General features: G+C 39.4%; 2 protein-coding genes across 3 annotated transcripts; both read right to left on the bottom strand.

Annotated features, from left to right (window-relative positions):
• Positions 1-3: 3 nt before the first annotated feature.
• larp4ab (La ribonucleoprotein 4Ab) lies at positions 4-10,757 on the bottom strand. 2 transcript variants are annotated; one of them, XM_040028811.1, is made up of 15 exons: positions 10,044-10,757; positions 8,021-8,159; positions 6,685-6,910; positions 6,066-6,202; positions 5,539-5,642; positions 5,141-5,251; positions 4,842-4,895; positions 4,103-4,330; positions 3,762-3,865; positions 3,161-3,322; positions 3,015-3,060; positions 2,728-2,889; positions 2,515-2,633; positions 2,240-2,417; positions 4-2,094 (listed from the first exon to the last, which is right to left on the bottom strand). In XM_040028811.1, the coding sequence occupies exons 1-15, from the start codon at positions 10,044-10,046 to the stop codon at positions 1,726-1,728; spliced, it is 2,142 nt and encodes a 713-aa protein (XP_039884745.1). In that variant the 5' UTR covers positions 10,047-10,757; the 3' UTR covers positions 4-1,725. The 2 variants fall into 2 exon arrangements, with proteins under 2 accessions (XP_039884745.1, XP_039884744.1); XM_040028810.1 differs by having other exon boundaries at positions 3,009-3,060; positions 10,044-10,754.
• Positions 10,758-11,572: 815 nt separating this feature from the next.
• Positions 11,573-15,211, bottom strand: pfdn5 (prefoldin 5). The gene is made up of 6 exons (XM_040028816.1): positions 15,078-15,211; positions 14,741-14,843; positions 13,940-13,971; positions 13,748-13,822; positions 13,527-13,632; positions 11,573-11,872 (listed from the first exon to the last, which is right to left on the bottom strand). The coding sequence occupies exons 1-6, from the start codon at positions 15,141-15,143 to the stop codon at positions 11,790-11,792; spliced, it is 465 nt and encodes a 154-aa protein (XP_039884750.1). The 5' UTR covers positions 15,144-15,211; the 3' UTR covers positions 11,573-11,789.
• Positions 15,212-16,887: the final 1,676 nt, after the last annotated feature.

The raw sequence follows: 16,887 nt of genomic DNA, 5'->3' as shown, positions 1-16,887 counted from the left end.
AAAAAAAAAAAAAAAAAAAAATGCACACAGGGCAAGTCCTACAGAATGAACTGAAACTTTTGTTGCCTCAAAATGAGGTGGTTTTGTGAACTTTATCATGTTCAGTATGACAAGTTTACACCCTTTACAGCATTTTTACAATGAAATTAAATCCCATTAAGGCACTAGGAGTTTGGTTTGATAACTCCTTATAGTCTAAAACACAAGCAGTGTCAGTCAGCTGCACACTTTTAAAAAAACAAAAACAAAAAAAAAAACAAAAACCAGTATAAACTACTGATTACTAGAGTGTACAGCCTGTCTTGTAAATTCCCTGTTAACATCTGAATTCTATCTTAAATTACTCATCTCTTTTAACCATATTTAAGAAAATCTAAGAACAAGTTGAAAAATCCATCCCAATACCCTTCTGTCATTTGTAATGGAAAGATATTCATTGTCAAGCCACAAGCTGCATCACAGATCAGAACCTAATCGCTAATAAAAGTTAGTCTACACACCATTTCATCAACATTACAAACACTGAATAACATGTAGTCAACGCTAACAACATAAAATACACTACCATGTGGACAAACGAAAACTGAATTTGCAAACACAAAATAACATACATGTTAAAAATCATTTGAAAAAATGGTTTGAGATCCACAGCTACATTCATCATAGCACGTGTGATTCAAGCAATAAAAATGCTACTTTTGAAATCAAGCAGTGAAAACATTCAACATTGAGGGGAAAATTTCTGCTCCCTGTCCCTCAGGCCATTCATAATATTTTAGCAGTAAAGAGGGTTCACCGACGAAGACTCGAGTCAGCATGACTGTTCCACTTCAACAATCTGAAACTATGAAGGAACCACAAACACCAAATTACTACAATGACCTAGTTAACTGGATTATTTACCTAATCCCAGTGTACACTGGTTTTGTGAAATAGAAACCAAAGTTAGCTGAAAAAAAAAAAACAAAAAACAAACCCTTTCTAGTTGTACTTTACAAAGCAGATGCCAACATCACCAAGATCTGGTCAAACACTTTCCTGCCTACATCCACCAACCATTAGCACTGATAGAATAATTAGATATTTATAATTTATGAAAAAGAAAAAGGTTTGTAAAGTCTAGTAAAAATGACATAAGCAGATCTGCTCCACTAATTCCAATGTTAGCGGTATTGATCCAATATTTGCGCCACAAAGGAAAATTATTGCAAAACACAAAACCCAACAAGTATTATAAGTTCAAGACAAGATTCACTAGTCGTAGAACAAGTGTCTACAAACATTTCTACAAATATTGCTACTCTTACCTTTCAAAAGTTCAACCCACTCTGAAGCTGAACATGTCAAGTCCATGGATAACTGACAACAGATACTAGTTTTTCAGATTACTTGTTAATTACATGTTTAAAAAGAGACACAAGGTCTCATATTTTCTAAACCACAGATGAAGATGCCACAAATTCAACAAATGTACAGGGACATCCTCATATCATGACACTACTTTCAGCAAAGTATGCTTCATCACCGCGAACCCTGCGATTCCATCCATGACGACATTTTTCCGAAAAGGAAAATCTATTTATAATTTTTCAAATAATTTCAGGCCTGCAGTAATCTAAAGAGATGTGACAAACTCATGAAATGAAATATAGGCATCTGTCTTTATATATTACATATGTACATATATTCTTTTCTGTTTTCAGTTCATTTTTCCCCACCCTTTGGTTACTTTGGTGAACTTGGAGGGATATTCTGTTCTTTGCCACTGCGTCTGGCTGCCCGCTGTGGTGAAAATCGTTTCCCAGTGTTCAGGCCCTTCTGATGTTCCCGAATCTTCTGCCCTGGCTCTCGGACTCTGGCTTGGCCACTTCCCCCTCTGAAGGAGCGCAGTGGCTGCCGAGGAGGCCGTTTATCTCCACGTTTCTCTGCAGTTTGTCGGCCATTGGGACGAGGCTCCTCCACCCTGTTTACCTTGAGCTCTTGCAGGGGTTGGCTGTCTGAAGAGGTGGGAGTGGAGGGAGAGGGCATCTGTGCTGGCAGCGGTTCTTTGGCCAGCTTCTGGCACACCTCTGCATAACTGAGCTTTTTTAGACCCTGGTGAAAGAACAGGGAACCACAGTTTAAAAAAAAATTAAAACCAAAAAAACAACAAGATGACAAAACACGCTGAGTTTGGGGAGTTGTAAGCTGATGTTACAAGACAATATAATGTGATAATCAGCACAAAATAAGTCCTTACCGGTTCTGATGTTGGAGATGTGGGAGGCGATGAAGATGTTTCGGTAGAAAGAGCCTGGCTGCAGGTGGAGGGAGCATGTTCTGAAGGTGATTGTGTGTGAGCTTGTGCGGATGAGGAGACATTTTCCTTTGTTACAAGAGCTTCAGTTTTATCCTCTTCCTTTACTACAAGAGAATCACTAAATGTATACAAAAAAAAAAGTAAGGGATAAGTGAATTGTTGAAGACTCAATACCTTTGTTATTCACTGATATATTAGCCTGAAGCAAAGGTTACCTTGAGACTGGTGGAGTGGTTGTTTGTGTGGACACAACAGCAGGTTTAGGTGGAATTACAGGATCAGGTTTGTTTACAGGACCTTCTGCGATGTTTGTGGGAACATCTTTGCTGACAGACTGTAATGACAATTAAAATTTGTGCATTTATATTTTACCTTATTTTGTAAAGAGTCTTAAGGATAGAAAGCACCAGGAGAGGCAACATATTCACCTTGTTTGTCACCTTCAGGCCACGCACAATATCAGAAAGGCGCATCTCAGGGACACTTTCCTCCTGCATACTGACCACAGATCCTGGCAGAGGTGGAAAATTGGAGGCTGCCAGGTCAAACTTTGGATGCGATGCCCTGGCCTCCGGTACAGGGACGGGCTTCTACATTGAATGAAGAAATAAAATTCAATATTAAAAAGCAGCACACCAAGACACTGTAGGACACAGTCCTGGCAGTCAACTTCTTAAATGAAGAGCACGAAAAGAGGAAACCGACTGACCGTTGCCTGCTCATCTTCCCTTTTTCTCCTTGTGCTTCTATTGGGGCCTCTTCTATAAAAACAAACAAACACAACATACCATTAGACTGCCACATCAGATTGGAAACCGTTTTAGTGTTAACAGGGGTAAGTGTAGGATAACACTAACTCACCTGCCCCGTCCAGACCCGCTCACATCTTTAAGGTTGAAGGAGGCCAGAGAGATCAGCTGTTGTGTTTGCAGGACCTGTGGACCAGACACACCATCCAACTGGTTCCTTGGAGCAAAAGAAGAGTGCACATCTCCAGGCCTGGGATGACCTTTTAAATGATTTCTAGGTGCACACAAAAAAAAATTACAAGTTTTACTACAGAAATCAAGCGCTACCACAAAAGCAGAGTTTGACAGGATTGTACACATTTTATTAACAAAGAGTGAACACAAGACCAATGCAAGAAAGCTCACCTTTATTGGTTTGCAAATGACAATAACAGGAAACTGACAGTACTCTTTTTTTTTTTCCCCTTTGTTTTTTTTTTTTAAAGAACAAAGTTTCAGTCCTGAAGCAAAATAATGGACTCCGGAAGGACTGGTACCAAACTGCGTTCCATTAAGTTAATGCTAGCATTACCATCCGCAGAAAGTATTTTACCAAGTTCAAAGTCCTTAATTACCTAAATTAAAGCTTACAACAAACACTGCCAGCACCTGATGGTAACTTCAAGTCTGCACTGATCTAATAAACTAAAAGTTTGTATCATAACTGTACATACCGGTTCCTGGTCATAGCAGCATGTGTGTTGACGGAGCTTGAGTTAGCTTTGTAGTTCCCGGAACTGCTGTAACCATTCATATATCCACTGTTGGGGAAAGGTGCCTGCATATCACCAAACAGGAAAAATCATTACAAATGTAACTAAAAAAAACAAAAAAAAAAACACAAAAACAAAAAAAAACAAAAAAAACCCTCTGATACTCTAATATTAACTTGGAGTTTACAGAGGTTATAAATATTAGTTACAATGGAGACTGCCATTAATTTGAACAGCATTAAAAACATTAAATAACATAGCAGCTTTAAGGGACATTCTGAATATTATATTAAGGTTCTCACCAGCGGTGTTTCGAAATAAGGCATGTTTGATGGCTGAGGATTCCAGGAGGGAGACACAATAGGATAAACAGGGTATTGCTGCTGAGGGCTGTACATCGACTGCATGTACACTGGAGCACTTGAGTCATATGGGGCCTGCAGTGGAGCATGTTGACTGTACACACCTGAATCCTGGACGCTACAGAAGCCATTCTTGCCAAAGAATGTATTAATGGCCTTAATGCGGGCCTGCAGGGAAAATGAGAGAATCAATATCGATATAACATTTCCACAGGACCCATATAGCTCTACTGTCCTTAGTCCCCTCAGATCTCATAATCTCATGGTCATTAGGCCATAAAAACTGCACTGACTAGGAGGAAAGAAAGGTGTTGAGGGGGAGGAGGGGAAGGAGTATAAAAGAAAAATAAGGGAGAGAGGAACAGCATAGAAACAGACAGATTTTAAGAAAGCTAGTGAAAGGTTCCACCCAGCCAGCCACAGTCCATATGGGTCCTTCCAAGCGCGATACTGATCATCACTGGGGCTTAAACAGGACCATCAACAAATCACAGTGTTATTTGCTCCATCAGATAAAAGAGCAGGGCACACGATGTCATAACAAAGTCCAGCAAAAATATCACTGATAGAAAAACTTTTTTTAAAAGCCCCCCAAAAAAACATCCCCATTCTTGCTTATCAAGTGGAAAACAAAGCGTAGCAGGCTCCATACATCTATAACAAGCACTGACTGACTCACCATGATTGGTTTCCCTTGGAACATTTTAACTTCCTCTCTTAGGTATCTGTAAGCCTGAGGGCAAGAAAAGAAAACAGTAAAGAAAATGTGGTAGAAATGCTCTTTCCTTTAATGCAGAACCTTAGTGAAACATGAAAAGATCAGAAAGTACTGCACCTGCTTGGTAGTGAGATTTAGCAATTTTAAGTTAAATATGCCAGGTAATAATAGAATATTTAACTGGTTGTATAAACCTAAAATTGTACAACCAGTTTAAAAATAAGTAAAAGTAGCTTGTGGTAATTCATAAGGGGACGTACCTGTAGTGCATCCATGTCTGACTGAAAAGTTATGTACCAGTTGCTGTTGTGCGCAAACTCAACACTTAACAGTTTCGGGCAGTGTTCACTCTTAAAAAGAGCCTCTACTTCCTGTGAGAGGAACACAACATGAAACATTTTGACCTAAAACAGACCATTCCATCACTCTCCACAAGTCAGCATGCAAAGTCTGACCGAAAAGAAAAAGAGCTATCACTCAGCTACAGCATACACACTACCACACAATATTTTAATCATCTAAAGCTGACTTGACAATAGTTATCACAATTTATGCAAGCACAATCAGTTTGCAGCCCTCGTTTGTAGATTTTACTATTCAGTCAGACAGTCTGGGGTTACAGAGCAATATTTTATTAGCATGTAGGAGTCGTCTTTACCTCAACTGGGGTTGTCTCCGGCACTTCTCTTAGAATAATGATGCAGCGACTGTGGTTTGGTCGAACCTTCTTCCCAGTTTCATCAACTTGCACCATGGGGGAGGCTTATTAAAAAATAATTTAAAAATTATTTTCCTAAATCTTCACAGTGCAGCTGAAGACAACTGACATATCCCATTTATGTAATAGCTATGAAAGACCTTTGCTCCACTGTAGCCAGTTTAAAGTTGGTAGACAATGTGAATAATCTTATTTATGTGGTAAATTAACCACACACTAAGAGTAAAACAAAAGGAATGTAATGAATTCTTTCAAGTATGTAATGCATTACTTTTTAAAAAGTAACAATGGGCACTTTAAGTAGTAAACTAGGTAATTGCATTTACCTAATAAATAAAAAGTCTTACATTAAATCTTCTATATTTGATAAAGCTGGAGCAGGTAGCAGTTTAAGAACTATTAGAGTTCAAAACTTTTAAAAGTATCAGCCCGTCTATGTGAAACAAAAAAAACAGAAGCACTTGTACCTCGCAGTACATCCAGAATGAGGTCCATGTCAGTGGTAAGAGCTTTAATGTTCTCCATACAAGCAAGTGTCCAAATGGGAACAAACTGATCACCATCCATCTGGGATATCAAGTAGAGGTCCTTTGAAAGATTCTCTCTGCAATACCCAAAACATTGGTCTCTCTGAGTTACAGCTTTTTCTTTGCAGTAATAGTAAAACACAAACATCAACCTTTTAACAACCAAAATGATGATGGTGGTTGGTGGTGGGGTTGATGTTAAATCATTTACATTAGTGTAGGAAAGCCATTTATTAAGCACTTTTGTGTTAGACATTGTCCAATTTAACATGTCACTATAAAATAATTTAAATTAAAATAAGTTTTGTTCAATAAGCACAGAGTTTGCAAATACTAAGACATTTCAGAACATTAAATCACTACCGGCCTGAATCATTGTTTGTGCAGCTGAATCAAGATGAAAACCGCAGTTAAGCCAAATTAGGAACTTCAGACACCAATGACTCAATATAAGAATATACTCCAATTAAAAGTTAAATGGCTTCTTACAGTTATGAAACAGTAAATTCAGTAATTACTGCTGTCCCATTAAGGCAACAATACATTATACACAACTCACCTAGAAAAGAAGAACTCGAGACGTTCCTTTAAAGACTGTCTCAAACTCTCTTCGGACATCGCCTGCACCTCAGATGCATTATCTATGGTGGATTCGCACTGTGGGTCAAAGCCTAAATACCCCTGGTCAGACGGACTGATGTCATTCACAGGGGTATACTCAGCAGTGCTGTCCACGTTTTCACTGTAGTATCCTTTACCTCCTGAAGAGGGAACATCTGAGTAATCTAAGAGAAAACAGTAGCCAAGTGATAAGTGTCACATTCAATAAAGTAGTACACAACAGGACTGAGTGCATCTTTGTGCAATCTCACTAAAAATGTTTCATTATTTCAAATATTACAAGTGCAAGGTTTCATCCTATGGAGATATATTTTTTGAGGACTACACTGAAACTATAATGGGCTATAAACTATAACCCTGCGGGTCCTTAACATCGAAATGAGAGATAAGCAAACTCTAATCCAAGAGATTTCCAATTAGTTCAACTACATGCATGTAAAATGACATGTGAATACGTGAACTCCAAATTGTGGATCAACTGCCAGTGAAATTCAAACATCTGATTATAAGACTTTAGCAGAAAGGCTACAGAAAAATGGGTGATGACAATCGGTACAGTAATCAATACGTATAAATGAGTCAAAGCATCAGCGACACAATATCTGTCTTCTTAAAATGACAGAGTGTACCACTTGCACAATCTAAGTGATGAAATTAGATGGGCCAGTGTTTCAGACTTGCCAAAGGGCTTATTAAAGGAAATGACTGTTTCTCTCTCTGCTTGAGAAGTGTCAAGGACAATACAGAACTCAACCTTCATGGGTCTTCCAGGGGGGTGGGGAATAAAAACAAAGCAAAACTTCATTGGCCTTCAACACAAAACTGCAAGACCAAACTTTGCTAAACAATATGAACCTGATAAATACAGGAGCACACTAACAAAAAACCCCCAATCTCATTCATGAAAAACCACCAACTTTTGTTGCACTCAGGTCCTACTGTTTGGTCAGCATTTTCAGTTTAGTGAACCTGAACACTTAATTCATTCAATCCTCACTGTGCAACATTTATGTCATAACTTGATACTATAATACACAAAACAAGGTTTGTCATGTTTGCATTTACTGCATACTCCCATGGACAAGAGAAGCAACCTCAACCATTTCCTCATACCATGTCTATAATTTTACTATACATGTCTATACTTGCCACACATCAACTCCCTATTTTTTTTTTTTTTTTTTTTTAAACACTGTACCAGAGCAAGTGAGAACGTTTGGTTTTAGTGTAGTACCATATAAGAGGAACTAACTTTTTCTTCCCTGCAAACATACCTTCGGTCATTTCAGTAGGAGGAGGGCAGGTATTGAGCCATGGAGCATTGTCCATCTCCTCGGGACTCTCACTCTGTTGGGCAGGAATCTCCTGCCACACTTTGGCATTGGGGTTCAGGCCCGCTCCCTTTGTGGTAACCTGCATGATCATTAAAAGAGACAGAATAAATAGCTTTTTCCTTCAAACATTACACTTTAACATAATTGCATACAGTTGGTAGGTTACTAATTTCTGAGAAACATTCATCAATCATAAGAAAGTGGTATTCAAATATGTCACTCAAAGTGGAGTGAAAGTAAGACTGGATGAATTGTAGCAAGAGTAAATGTAAATTTTAAAAATGAGAGATTGTGTACAGCCTTGTATAGTGTAAAAACATGTATATTACTGAATAAAGAGATTACTTTAGTGTTGTACTTACTGCACTGTGGTCTTAATTCATATTTTTGATTTGATATTTTTTAATATATGTACTGGAGTTTAAAAAAACAAAACAAATTGAATGAGTCATAATAATAATAATAATAATAATAATAATAATAATAGATTGGATTTATATAGCGCTTTTCAAGGCACCCAAAGCGCTTTACAATGCCACTATTCATTCACTCTCGCATTCACACACTGGTGGAGGCAAGCTACGGTTGTAGCCACAGCTGCCCTGGGGCAGACTGACAGAAGCAAGGCTGCCATATCGCGCCATCGGCCCCTCTGGCCATCACCAGTAGGCGGTAGGGTAAAGTGTCTTGCCCAAGGACACAACGACCAGGACAGAGAGCCCGGGGAACGAACCGGTGACCTTCCGGTTACAGATGTGCTTCCCATCCCCCTAAATGATGAGTCTCAAGTGTCAAAAAACATTTGTGTGCCATATGTCAAGTCAATCAACAAGACAGGTCAGTCAAGATCCTAAATAGACATTCAAAGCTAATTTAGCATTATACATCAGAGCCAATCCAATGGATGAACTCTGTTCATTAGCGATCCTTTAATCCAGCTTTGCAAATGTGTCGACTCTTCACACACATTCACCGGAGCCCTGAAGTAGTACTACTAAAGCTTTGACACACATACGCACGTAAGCGCCAGCTGAATTTTCATTGGCTTGCTTATCACCATTGTTCCGCCTCTCAGTCGCTCACATGCACCCGTACATGGCGCAGACCCGCCTCAAGGCAGCATGACTCGAATAAGGCAGCTTGACCTGTCATCCATTGTAAAATCTCGAGTGTGCAATATTTAGAGTAGCTACACAGTACTAGAATCTTATTTTCAATCCAATCTGCTTTCCAACACTGTATTACAAAAGCAGCAGGTCTGGGTTTACAGTGAAACACTAGAAGTACTTTGAGGGTCGAGAAGAGCACATGGCACCGACATGCCCGAGCGCTTTCAAACACGAAGTGATATTCACTGTGTTCATTTAAAGTTCGCTTAAATAAGTCTCCCTCTGGTTAAAATGGGTGTCATCGATCATCATTACCCCTGCTGTACGTGTTCTTATATTTTCACAATGAACGTCGCATAGTGCTATGACCTTTATCACGGGCTATTCAGCTGCAGTGGTGCTAACGTTTAACACAAATCACGTGCCATATTTACTACACGTGTAATCCAACTTTAAAACGCACACCGAGTGTAACTCGTAAAGCAGCAACACCAAGTCAACGAGTTCGTAAATACGTGTTTGCCGAATAGGGTCTTTGGTTGGTGTCCTACCGTAACGTTGCCATATGTAACAAGTGACACCACCATGTTTCGCTAACTCGCTCTCATCTTACCCGCACACGACACCGGCTACACTTCGTACTGCTAAACTAAGCTAATGTGTTTGACATGTTAAAATAATGCAAGAGAAGTGCTTGTGGTGAATGAGAAACGTAAAGACAGAGTGTAGTGTAATCAAAGAAAAAGCACACAAGTATCTGAGAAACTTCACACAGCACGCGTGTGTGAAACGAGAGAAAGGAAGCAAACAGGTTGCTGCTCGTTAGCTAGCAATAAGGCCTCGTCAAAACTCACCATGCTGATTTGATCTTCTCCGTAGGTCCTCGTCAGTCGCGGGGAACCGATAGTTCAATTGTCGTGCGAAGTTTGCTATTAAATATCGTAAGTCGAAGTTGCTGATCTTGGTGTCTACGTTTAATTAATGTCTCTTCCAACAACTGAGGCAGTACGGTTAAACGACAGCTCGCGCTCCAGTTCCAAAGGCACGTCCGCGCGCACGACAACTTTGAGATCTGTTATCTTTAAGACACCGAAAACTTTTTTTCGCTATATTTTTTAACAAGCACTATCCATTTTACTCATGAATTTCTTCCATTCAGATCCTCATCCCGCAGATAAACTTCGCTACTCTCCTCCAGCATGTGACAGTTACGTCCTCTATCTTCAACCGACCGTCCCGACAGGCTGCACTCCGCCTCCACGGCAACAGCAGCGCAGCATAGCAACCATCTGTGACCTCAGGAAACAGAGTACTGCCAAACAGCCTTGAATTAGCTTTGGAAAGAGCCAGTCCAATGAGTTCGTGTTGTCGCAGTAGGAAAAGTAAAAGCAAGAAGAGTTTTTAAAATGTGAACTGTGACAGCATGCAGTTCGGACAAAACTGGGTTACCGGGCGAAGTTCACCTAAACAGTAATTAGTGGGTGGAACTTGACACGGTGCTGCTCCAGCACGACAATACTGATGAAATCGTGTCGATTGAATCAACGCAGCCCTCATAAAACCCGCACACGTGATTTCACTTTTGGCTGATTAAATCTGCAAATTAAATCAGAGAACTGTGGAGGACTGACAAAATTAATCATTAAAAAAAACCTGCTATTAATTACAAAGTGAAATAATTTATCAATATAAATAAGTTATCGATTCATTTAATTTGACATTTAATAAGCTAGTTCCAATTTTATTTAATGGTGTCACATTACTTTTTTTTTTTTCTAGGGCAATTGTGGCCTTCTACAGTGACCTTGCAATTTAAGTATGGCCCTGCCCACCTTCAGCCTGAAGGGGTCAAAGTCTCATGATCACTTTATAAAGCTAAGCACATGGCCGTCGGGAGAAGCTGTAGTTTACTCTGAAACAGTCAAAATGTCCTGTAGAGGTCACTGTTTTTGAGATTTACCTCAGTCAAACTTATTACAGGGAGTTCGTTTACCACAGTCTTTCAAAAGCAACACAATTTACACAACACTATGTGATTAGTGGATTACTGATTACCCAGCCTGTGCAATAAATCAAAATCCCTGCTAACACCTGAAAGACTGCAACACAGAAACAATGATCACCGTCTGCCTTTTAAAGCCCTGCAAGCTTCATTCTAACCCAACCCCTTCTAAACCCCAGCTAAACAAGTCAGAAAGGATGGCGCAGCCCCTGTGAATTTAATTAACCAGAATAAATAAAAACATGGGAGTGGGAGTGCAGCGTCTTGTAAGTAGTACCAAAGTAGAGTCTAGTAGTGCATTTTTACAATCTTCAGTCTTACAAACAAAACAGCTGTCCTTATTGACTTTCACTGATAAACACAATAACACAAACACTTCAATGTTCATTGAATCCACAGTGACCTCTTTAATAATCAAACATGCTGGACACCCAATTTAATTTAAAATTGACCAAGCGCATATGGCTGCTTTACAATAACAACAGGCTACTTGTAATATATTTGAAACAAGGTTTGTGCTCGTCAGATTGAAGCATGTTTTCTCAACACAAACTAAAAAAATCCTCCCGCTCATAAGGAGTTCAAACAGCTGTTCTTATTATGCCTTGGTGGTCCCCATTTGCGAGGCTTGTTGGCTCTGTTGTAACTGCTGGATCTTCATGTTCATTACTTCAATTACAGCTGCAAAAAAGAAGACAAGTATAATATAAATTCAACGCTGCTATCGATTAACATTAACATTTTCCGATATGCACTCATACCCATCTTTTGTAATGGCATGGACACTGGAAATTACCGTTATTCTTTAATGTTAAAGACTCAACACATGGCTTCATAAAAAAAAACAAAAAACAAAAAAAACAGTCATGGTTCATAAGTCCACTGATCAAACATTTGCTGTCCCAGAAAAAACATATTTAGTTTCTTTATATATTGCTAGTTTAATCAATAAGAATATACATAAAATTCTTGCTAGATTAATAATTTATATTATCCAAATCCCAAAGAATAGTCACTAAAGTGACATTTGGCCCCTCCTTAGACTAACCCCTGTGTATTGCAGGAATTCCATTGCAATACAGACAGTAGGGAGGGGCAGGAAATGTGCCAAATTTAAAGACTGAGCAGTTCATAAGCATACAAATGACTTTCAGTTGAGCTGTTTCTTAATTTAGCATGCTGTTCCTGTTGGATGGGAGAGGCTGAAAACATTGCTTTTCTTCACATTTGAACTATTCACTCAGGTGATTTGATGAACGATTTATTGTATTTTAGCTCTATTACCCTTCATAGCTTACTCAGAATAACCCTTGAAGCTCTTTTCTGAGTGGTTTCTGTCATATTTAATTCCTGAATATTAGAACAAAATGAGTGTGTTTGAATCAAAAGTTAGTGAGGGGGTTTCTGCCCCTAGTTACCCCTGGATAAACCCGAATACTGTTCTAATGGTTGTTGAACCACATCTTCATTGATAAATGCCAAGGTGTAAAGTCGTTACTAACCCAACAACACTAACATGCTGTTTTATATAACTTACACATGGGTTAAATCACCCAGCATTAGTGTACTAGGTTGAGGGTACAGGCGAGGTCATCAAATGTCATCTTTATAGGTTAATTCATCAAAATTCATATTAGCTAGCTATGCTGAAAGCTACTTAAGTATTTAGTTTACTACTCTTTAGTGTATAAAACAAAAACTGTACTGTAAAAAAGCCAAGGCTAAACGAACTAAAAAAAAAAAACAGAGTGAGGACAAGTATGATGCCTGGCACAGACACAGTGAAGATGTGGGGGAGTTATGTTGCATTGCAAACTTATTATCCAACGCGGTTCATCACATGAGTGGACATGGATTTTCAGCTGATATCATCTTCACCTTTTAAGTCTGCGTTTTTGTCAATGATGATAAAATGTGTTTATGAAGACACCTTCTGTACGGGGAACAACTGCAAAGGCACTATGAGTAATTTGGTTGTTAATTGGCACAATCTGTCACCACAACAGTATCACAACTCTGCAAGATACACACATGAAGCTTTGCCGATGAGATCAATCAAAAGGTAAAGGTAAAGTTTCAAGACTGAGGTTCAATCCATTCAAAAAGAGTCGACATTAATGTGGTGAAAATAATCATAATTGCTGTCGTCTAATTTTTAGGATAATTTCATTTTAATTGAAGAAAAAAATAAAAAGTCCAGAAACATGCATGTCATTGAATAAAATAAGTATTTCATCCCCCCTTCAACCCAGCCAGAATTCTGACTCATACAGTGCTTAATATCAACCAGTATAATGTCACATTGTATGATGGTGCACCGAGATAAGGAAATTACCTTGTTTCATGGCATGTTTTTCCTGTAGGGCCGGCTGAATTTTCTCTATCTGCTTTGTGAGGAAGTCTATTTTGCGCTTAAAGAATGCCTTTGAGTCTTCCACGTTCTGCAGAAACATAAAGGAGAAATCTCAACACAACTCAAACACATTTAAACATTTTGTTTCATTATAATCCATTCATGGCTTTTCAAATTGCAAATTTTTTTTTTTTTTTTTTTACCTTTTCAACATAGTATCCTGTCCCCACATCCACTAAAACGTGTTCCACATCATTTAATGTCCCAGGGACATACATCTGAGTAACAGGAATGTCAAGGACAAACATGCATAGCTCAAGATAACCATGACGTAATTTAAAGCACATCCTACAACACAGCAAAACACTTACTGTCTAGTGCAAACAAAAGGATACAGAACTGGTAAGAGGCACAAGGAGTTCTTTTCCTATATGAGAGAGGAGAAAGGAGGAGGTAATAATAAATCAAATTAAGCCACAGATTTCCAGCAAACATTACTGAAAAAGCAGAATTCTGTTTTTGGCCAGAAATGGTCGTGGGGGGTGTCATAAGAACTAATAAGGTTGTAACAAGTGTCATTTTTAATGTGATGACTGGTTATATCATTAGAGTGTGACGCTGTGTCAGCAAAGCTGATGTCGTACATATGAGCTCAGATCAGCGCCTCAGCCCTTCTGTGTTTTGCTCTTGCTTTTTTTTTGTTGAAACTGCGAAAGGGGTAATAGCCACAAACTCAGTCATGTACACTATAATCCAGGATGTGTAGTTGATTTTTAATAGAGGACGTCCGATGAATGTCTTAGACCTTAGTTATTAAGAGTGGTTATTTGAGTTGCTGTTGTTCTTCCATCAACTCAAAGCAGTCTGACCTTTCTACTCTGACATCAACATGGCATTCATTCAACACTTGTGCTGACTTTCAAACCTCTCTAGGCTCTCTTCCACCTGCTCCTCACTCTCACTACATAACATTTATCAGTTAACTGGCAGGTTAAAAGGGGAAGTAAATAAACAGGGTAGTAGCTGCTACTTGCATTTCATTTGAATACCGGTTCATCTAATATATAATAATTATTGCCGAGTTATTGCCGATATAGTCAGTTTCACGCCTCTTGAGTGTTGAGATAAACATGTTTTTCAATCTACCAGAGGTGCGCTGAATTAATAGGCTGTCAGAAGTTAAAATTATTACTCACCTTTATTGTTTTTGTTTAGGACATTCAAGCTATCTTTTGCCTCAACATACTTGGTCTGGACAACTTTGAGCTGACCTATCGAAGACGTCAAGAACTCAACTTCCTGCAAAAAGACAACGTGTAGAAAGCAAGTGGCACACGGTTACCAACCAATGGTTTTATGCTTGACTTGATAAGGTGTGCCGACAGCATCAACAACAATGGGTTTGCACTGTTAGCATCAGTGGTGCTAGCCGGCTGAATACCCGGGCCCGTTCTCAGCACGCTTAAAGCTCTGATTAGACCCCTTTATAAGGACACATTCCTCACACACACACGGATAAACTAGGCACACTACCTGGTCTAGCTGGGTTTTCAGTCCCTCTAATTGAGGCAGGGAGAGGTCTGTCAGATTCACCGCCATGTTGGAAGCGTGATGCTAAGAGACCTTTAGTGATGCTGTTTCCGGGTTATGGAGCTGGACCGTCACTAGTCTGAAACATCGCCCCACTGCGGAGAAGTGAGGAAGTGAACCAGCTCCTTATGCCTCTTCAAGGAGAAGTATGTGAGGCTGACAGATGGGTTCAAGTTTGAGCTGGGATAACATTGGGGATCTGAACTGACCCCTTCTTGTTTACAATGGTGATCACTGACAGATGAGGTCAGGGAGGAGTTTCTGTGGACTTTGATGTTTGCAGATGGCACCGATCTGTAGTGAGAGCAGGAAGAAAGGAAAAGAGCCTGAAGAAGTGAGGATATACTCAGGAGAGAAGAGGAACAAAAGTCAAAAGAAGAAAGAAAGAATACATATGTGTGAATGAGAGAGGTAGAGAGGTGCAAAGGTAGTGAAAGTAGAAGTTTAAATACCTGCAGTCAACCATCTGAAGCAATGGACAGTGCACAAGAGAGGTGAAGAAGAGTGTGTAGGCAGGGTGGAGCCAAGTGTCCGGGGTGATTTGTGACAGAAGGATATCAGCGAGTGTGAAAGGGAAGGTTTACAAGGTGGTAGTGAGACATGCTATGATGTATAGTTTGGAGATAGCTGAAATGACTAAAACACAGCAGTCCGAATTGCAGGTGGCAGAGTCGAAGATTAACTGAAGACGCTTCTTGGATAAAAGATGAAATGTCTCCAGATGCTTTTTTACTCCCCCAAGCTCCATAGACTACGATGACCTGGTTGACTGAGAACCTTCAGACAATCGAAGATGTAGTTTTCAGTGGGAGAGATCAGGATTTAGTAATGAGTACACAGAGGGAATAGCAGTTTGATGAGGTAAAGCTGAGATGGTTTAGACCTGTGAAAAGGGGAGATGGCAGATGTATCAGACAAAGGATCTTGAAGATGGAACTGCCAAGCAGCAGGAGAAGAGAAAGACAACAGAAAATATTCATGGATGTAGTTAAGGATGGTATGCAGAGGGTTTGTGTGACAGGGGATTCCAGGAATAGAGTGTGATGCAGGCAGATGATCTGCTTTCAATCTGCTCAGGCCAAAAGAAGAAGAAAAATATTGCTGGATATAGGCCTTATATAAAATTTATTTTTTGTGCTTGTGACAAAATAAAACTAAAACTGCAAGAGCACCCAGAAAGTGTGGACATCCACCAACTGCTGTTAAAAAATAATTTATTCCAAAGAAATAACACCATGCATGCCCCATGGGTGCAAAGTTCAAAACAGTGACTAGAAAAACATTCAGCAGTGATACGAGAAGATGGGCTACGGGGGGCTCCTTTCTGAAGACATTTTTCGTGTCAAACACTTTTATACTGTTACTCTTCTTTTTTTGTATTGGTTTAAGGTAGGGAGCTTTATGTAAATATGTCAGGTACCACAGGCACCAGGTTCAATGTACACTCATTGGCCACTTTATTAAATAAACATTGCTAGTACTGGGTTGGACCCTCTTTTTCCTTCAGAACTGCCTTCATTCTTCGTGGCATAGATTCAACAAGGTGCTGGAAACATTCCTCAGAAATGTTATTCCATTTAAATATGAAAGAATCACAGAGTTGCTGCAGATTTGTCTGCTGCACATCCATCATACCAATCTCCTGGTCAACCAACTCCCAGAGATTGAGATCTGATAATTGTGGAGACAGATCTGGGCTTCATTTCTTTACATAATTAACAGGGCACCGACAGATTTTGGGTGAAAAAAACAT

Source organism: Simochromis diagramma, unplaced genomic scaffold (genome assembly GCF_900408965.1).
Source record: "Simochromis diagramma unplaced genomic scaffold, fSimDia1.1 OVJJ01000483.1, whole genome shotgun sequence".
In the NCBI taxonomy this organism is placed as follows: Eukaryota; Metazoa; Chordata; class Actinopteri; order Cichliformes; family Cichlidae; genus Simochromis; species Simochromis diagramma.
This window is presented reverse-complemented; position numbering and strand designations above follow the sequence as displayed.

Bases quoted from the DNA above. Each gene is read 5' to 3' on its own strand.
- larp4ab (XM_040028810.1), bottom strand. The intron at 6,203-6,684 runs GTGAGTTGTGTA...TGGGTATTGCAG, and splicing joins CTCGAGTTCTTCTTTTCTAG to AGAGAATCTTTCAAAGGACC. The intron at 3,323-3,761 runs GTATGTACAGTT...GTGTGCACCTAG, and splicing joins GCTGCTATGACCAGGAACCG to AAATCATTTAAAAGGTCATC.
- pfdn5 (XM_040028816.1), bottom strand. From the start codon at position 15,143: ATGGCGGTGAATCTGACAGACCTCTCCCTGCCTCAATTAGAGGGACTG. The intron at 13,972-14,740 runs GTGAGTAATAAT...TCTCTCATATAG, and splicing joins CCTAAACAAAAACAATAAAG to GAAAAGAACTCCTTGTGCCT. The intron at 11,873-13,526 runs GTAATTTCCTTA...TCTTTTTTGCAG, and splicing joins AAAACATGCCATGAAACAAG to CTGTAATTGAAGTAATGAAC.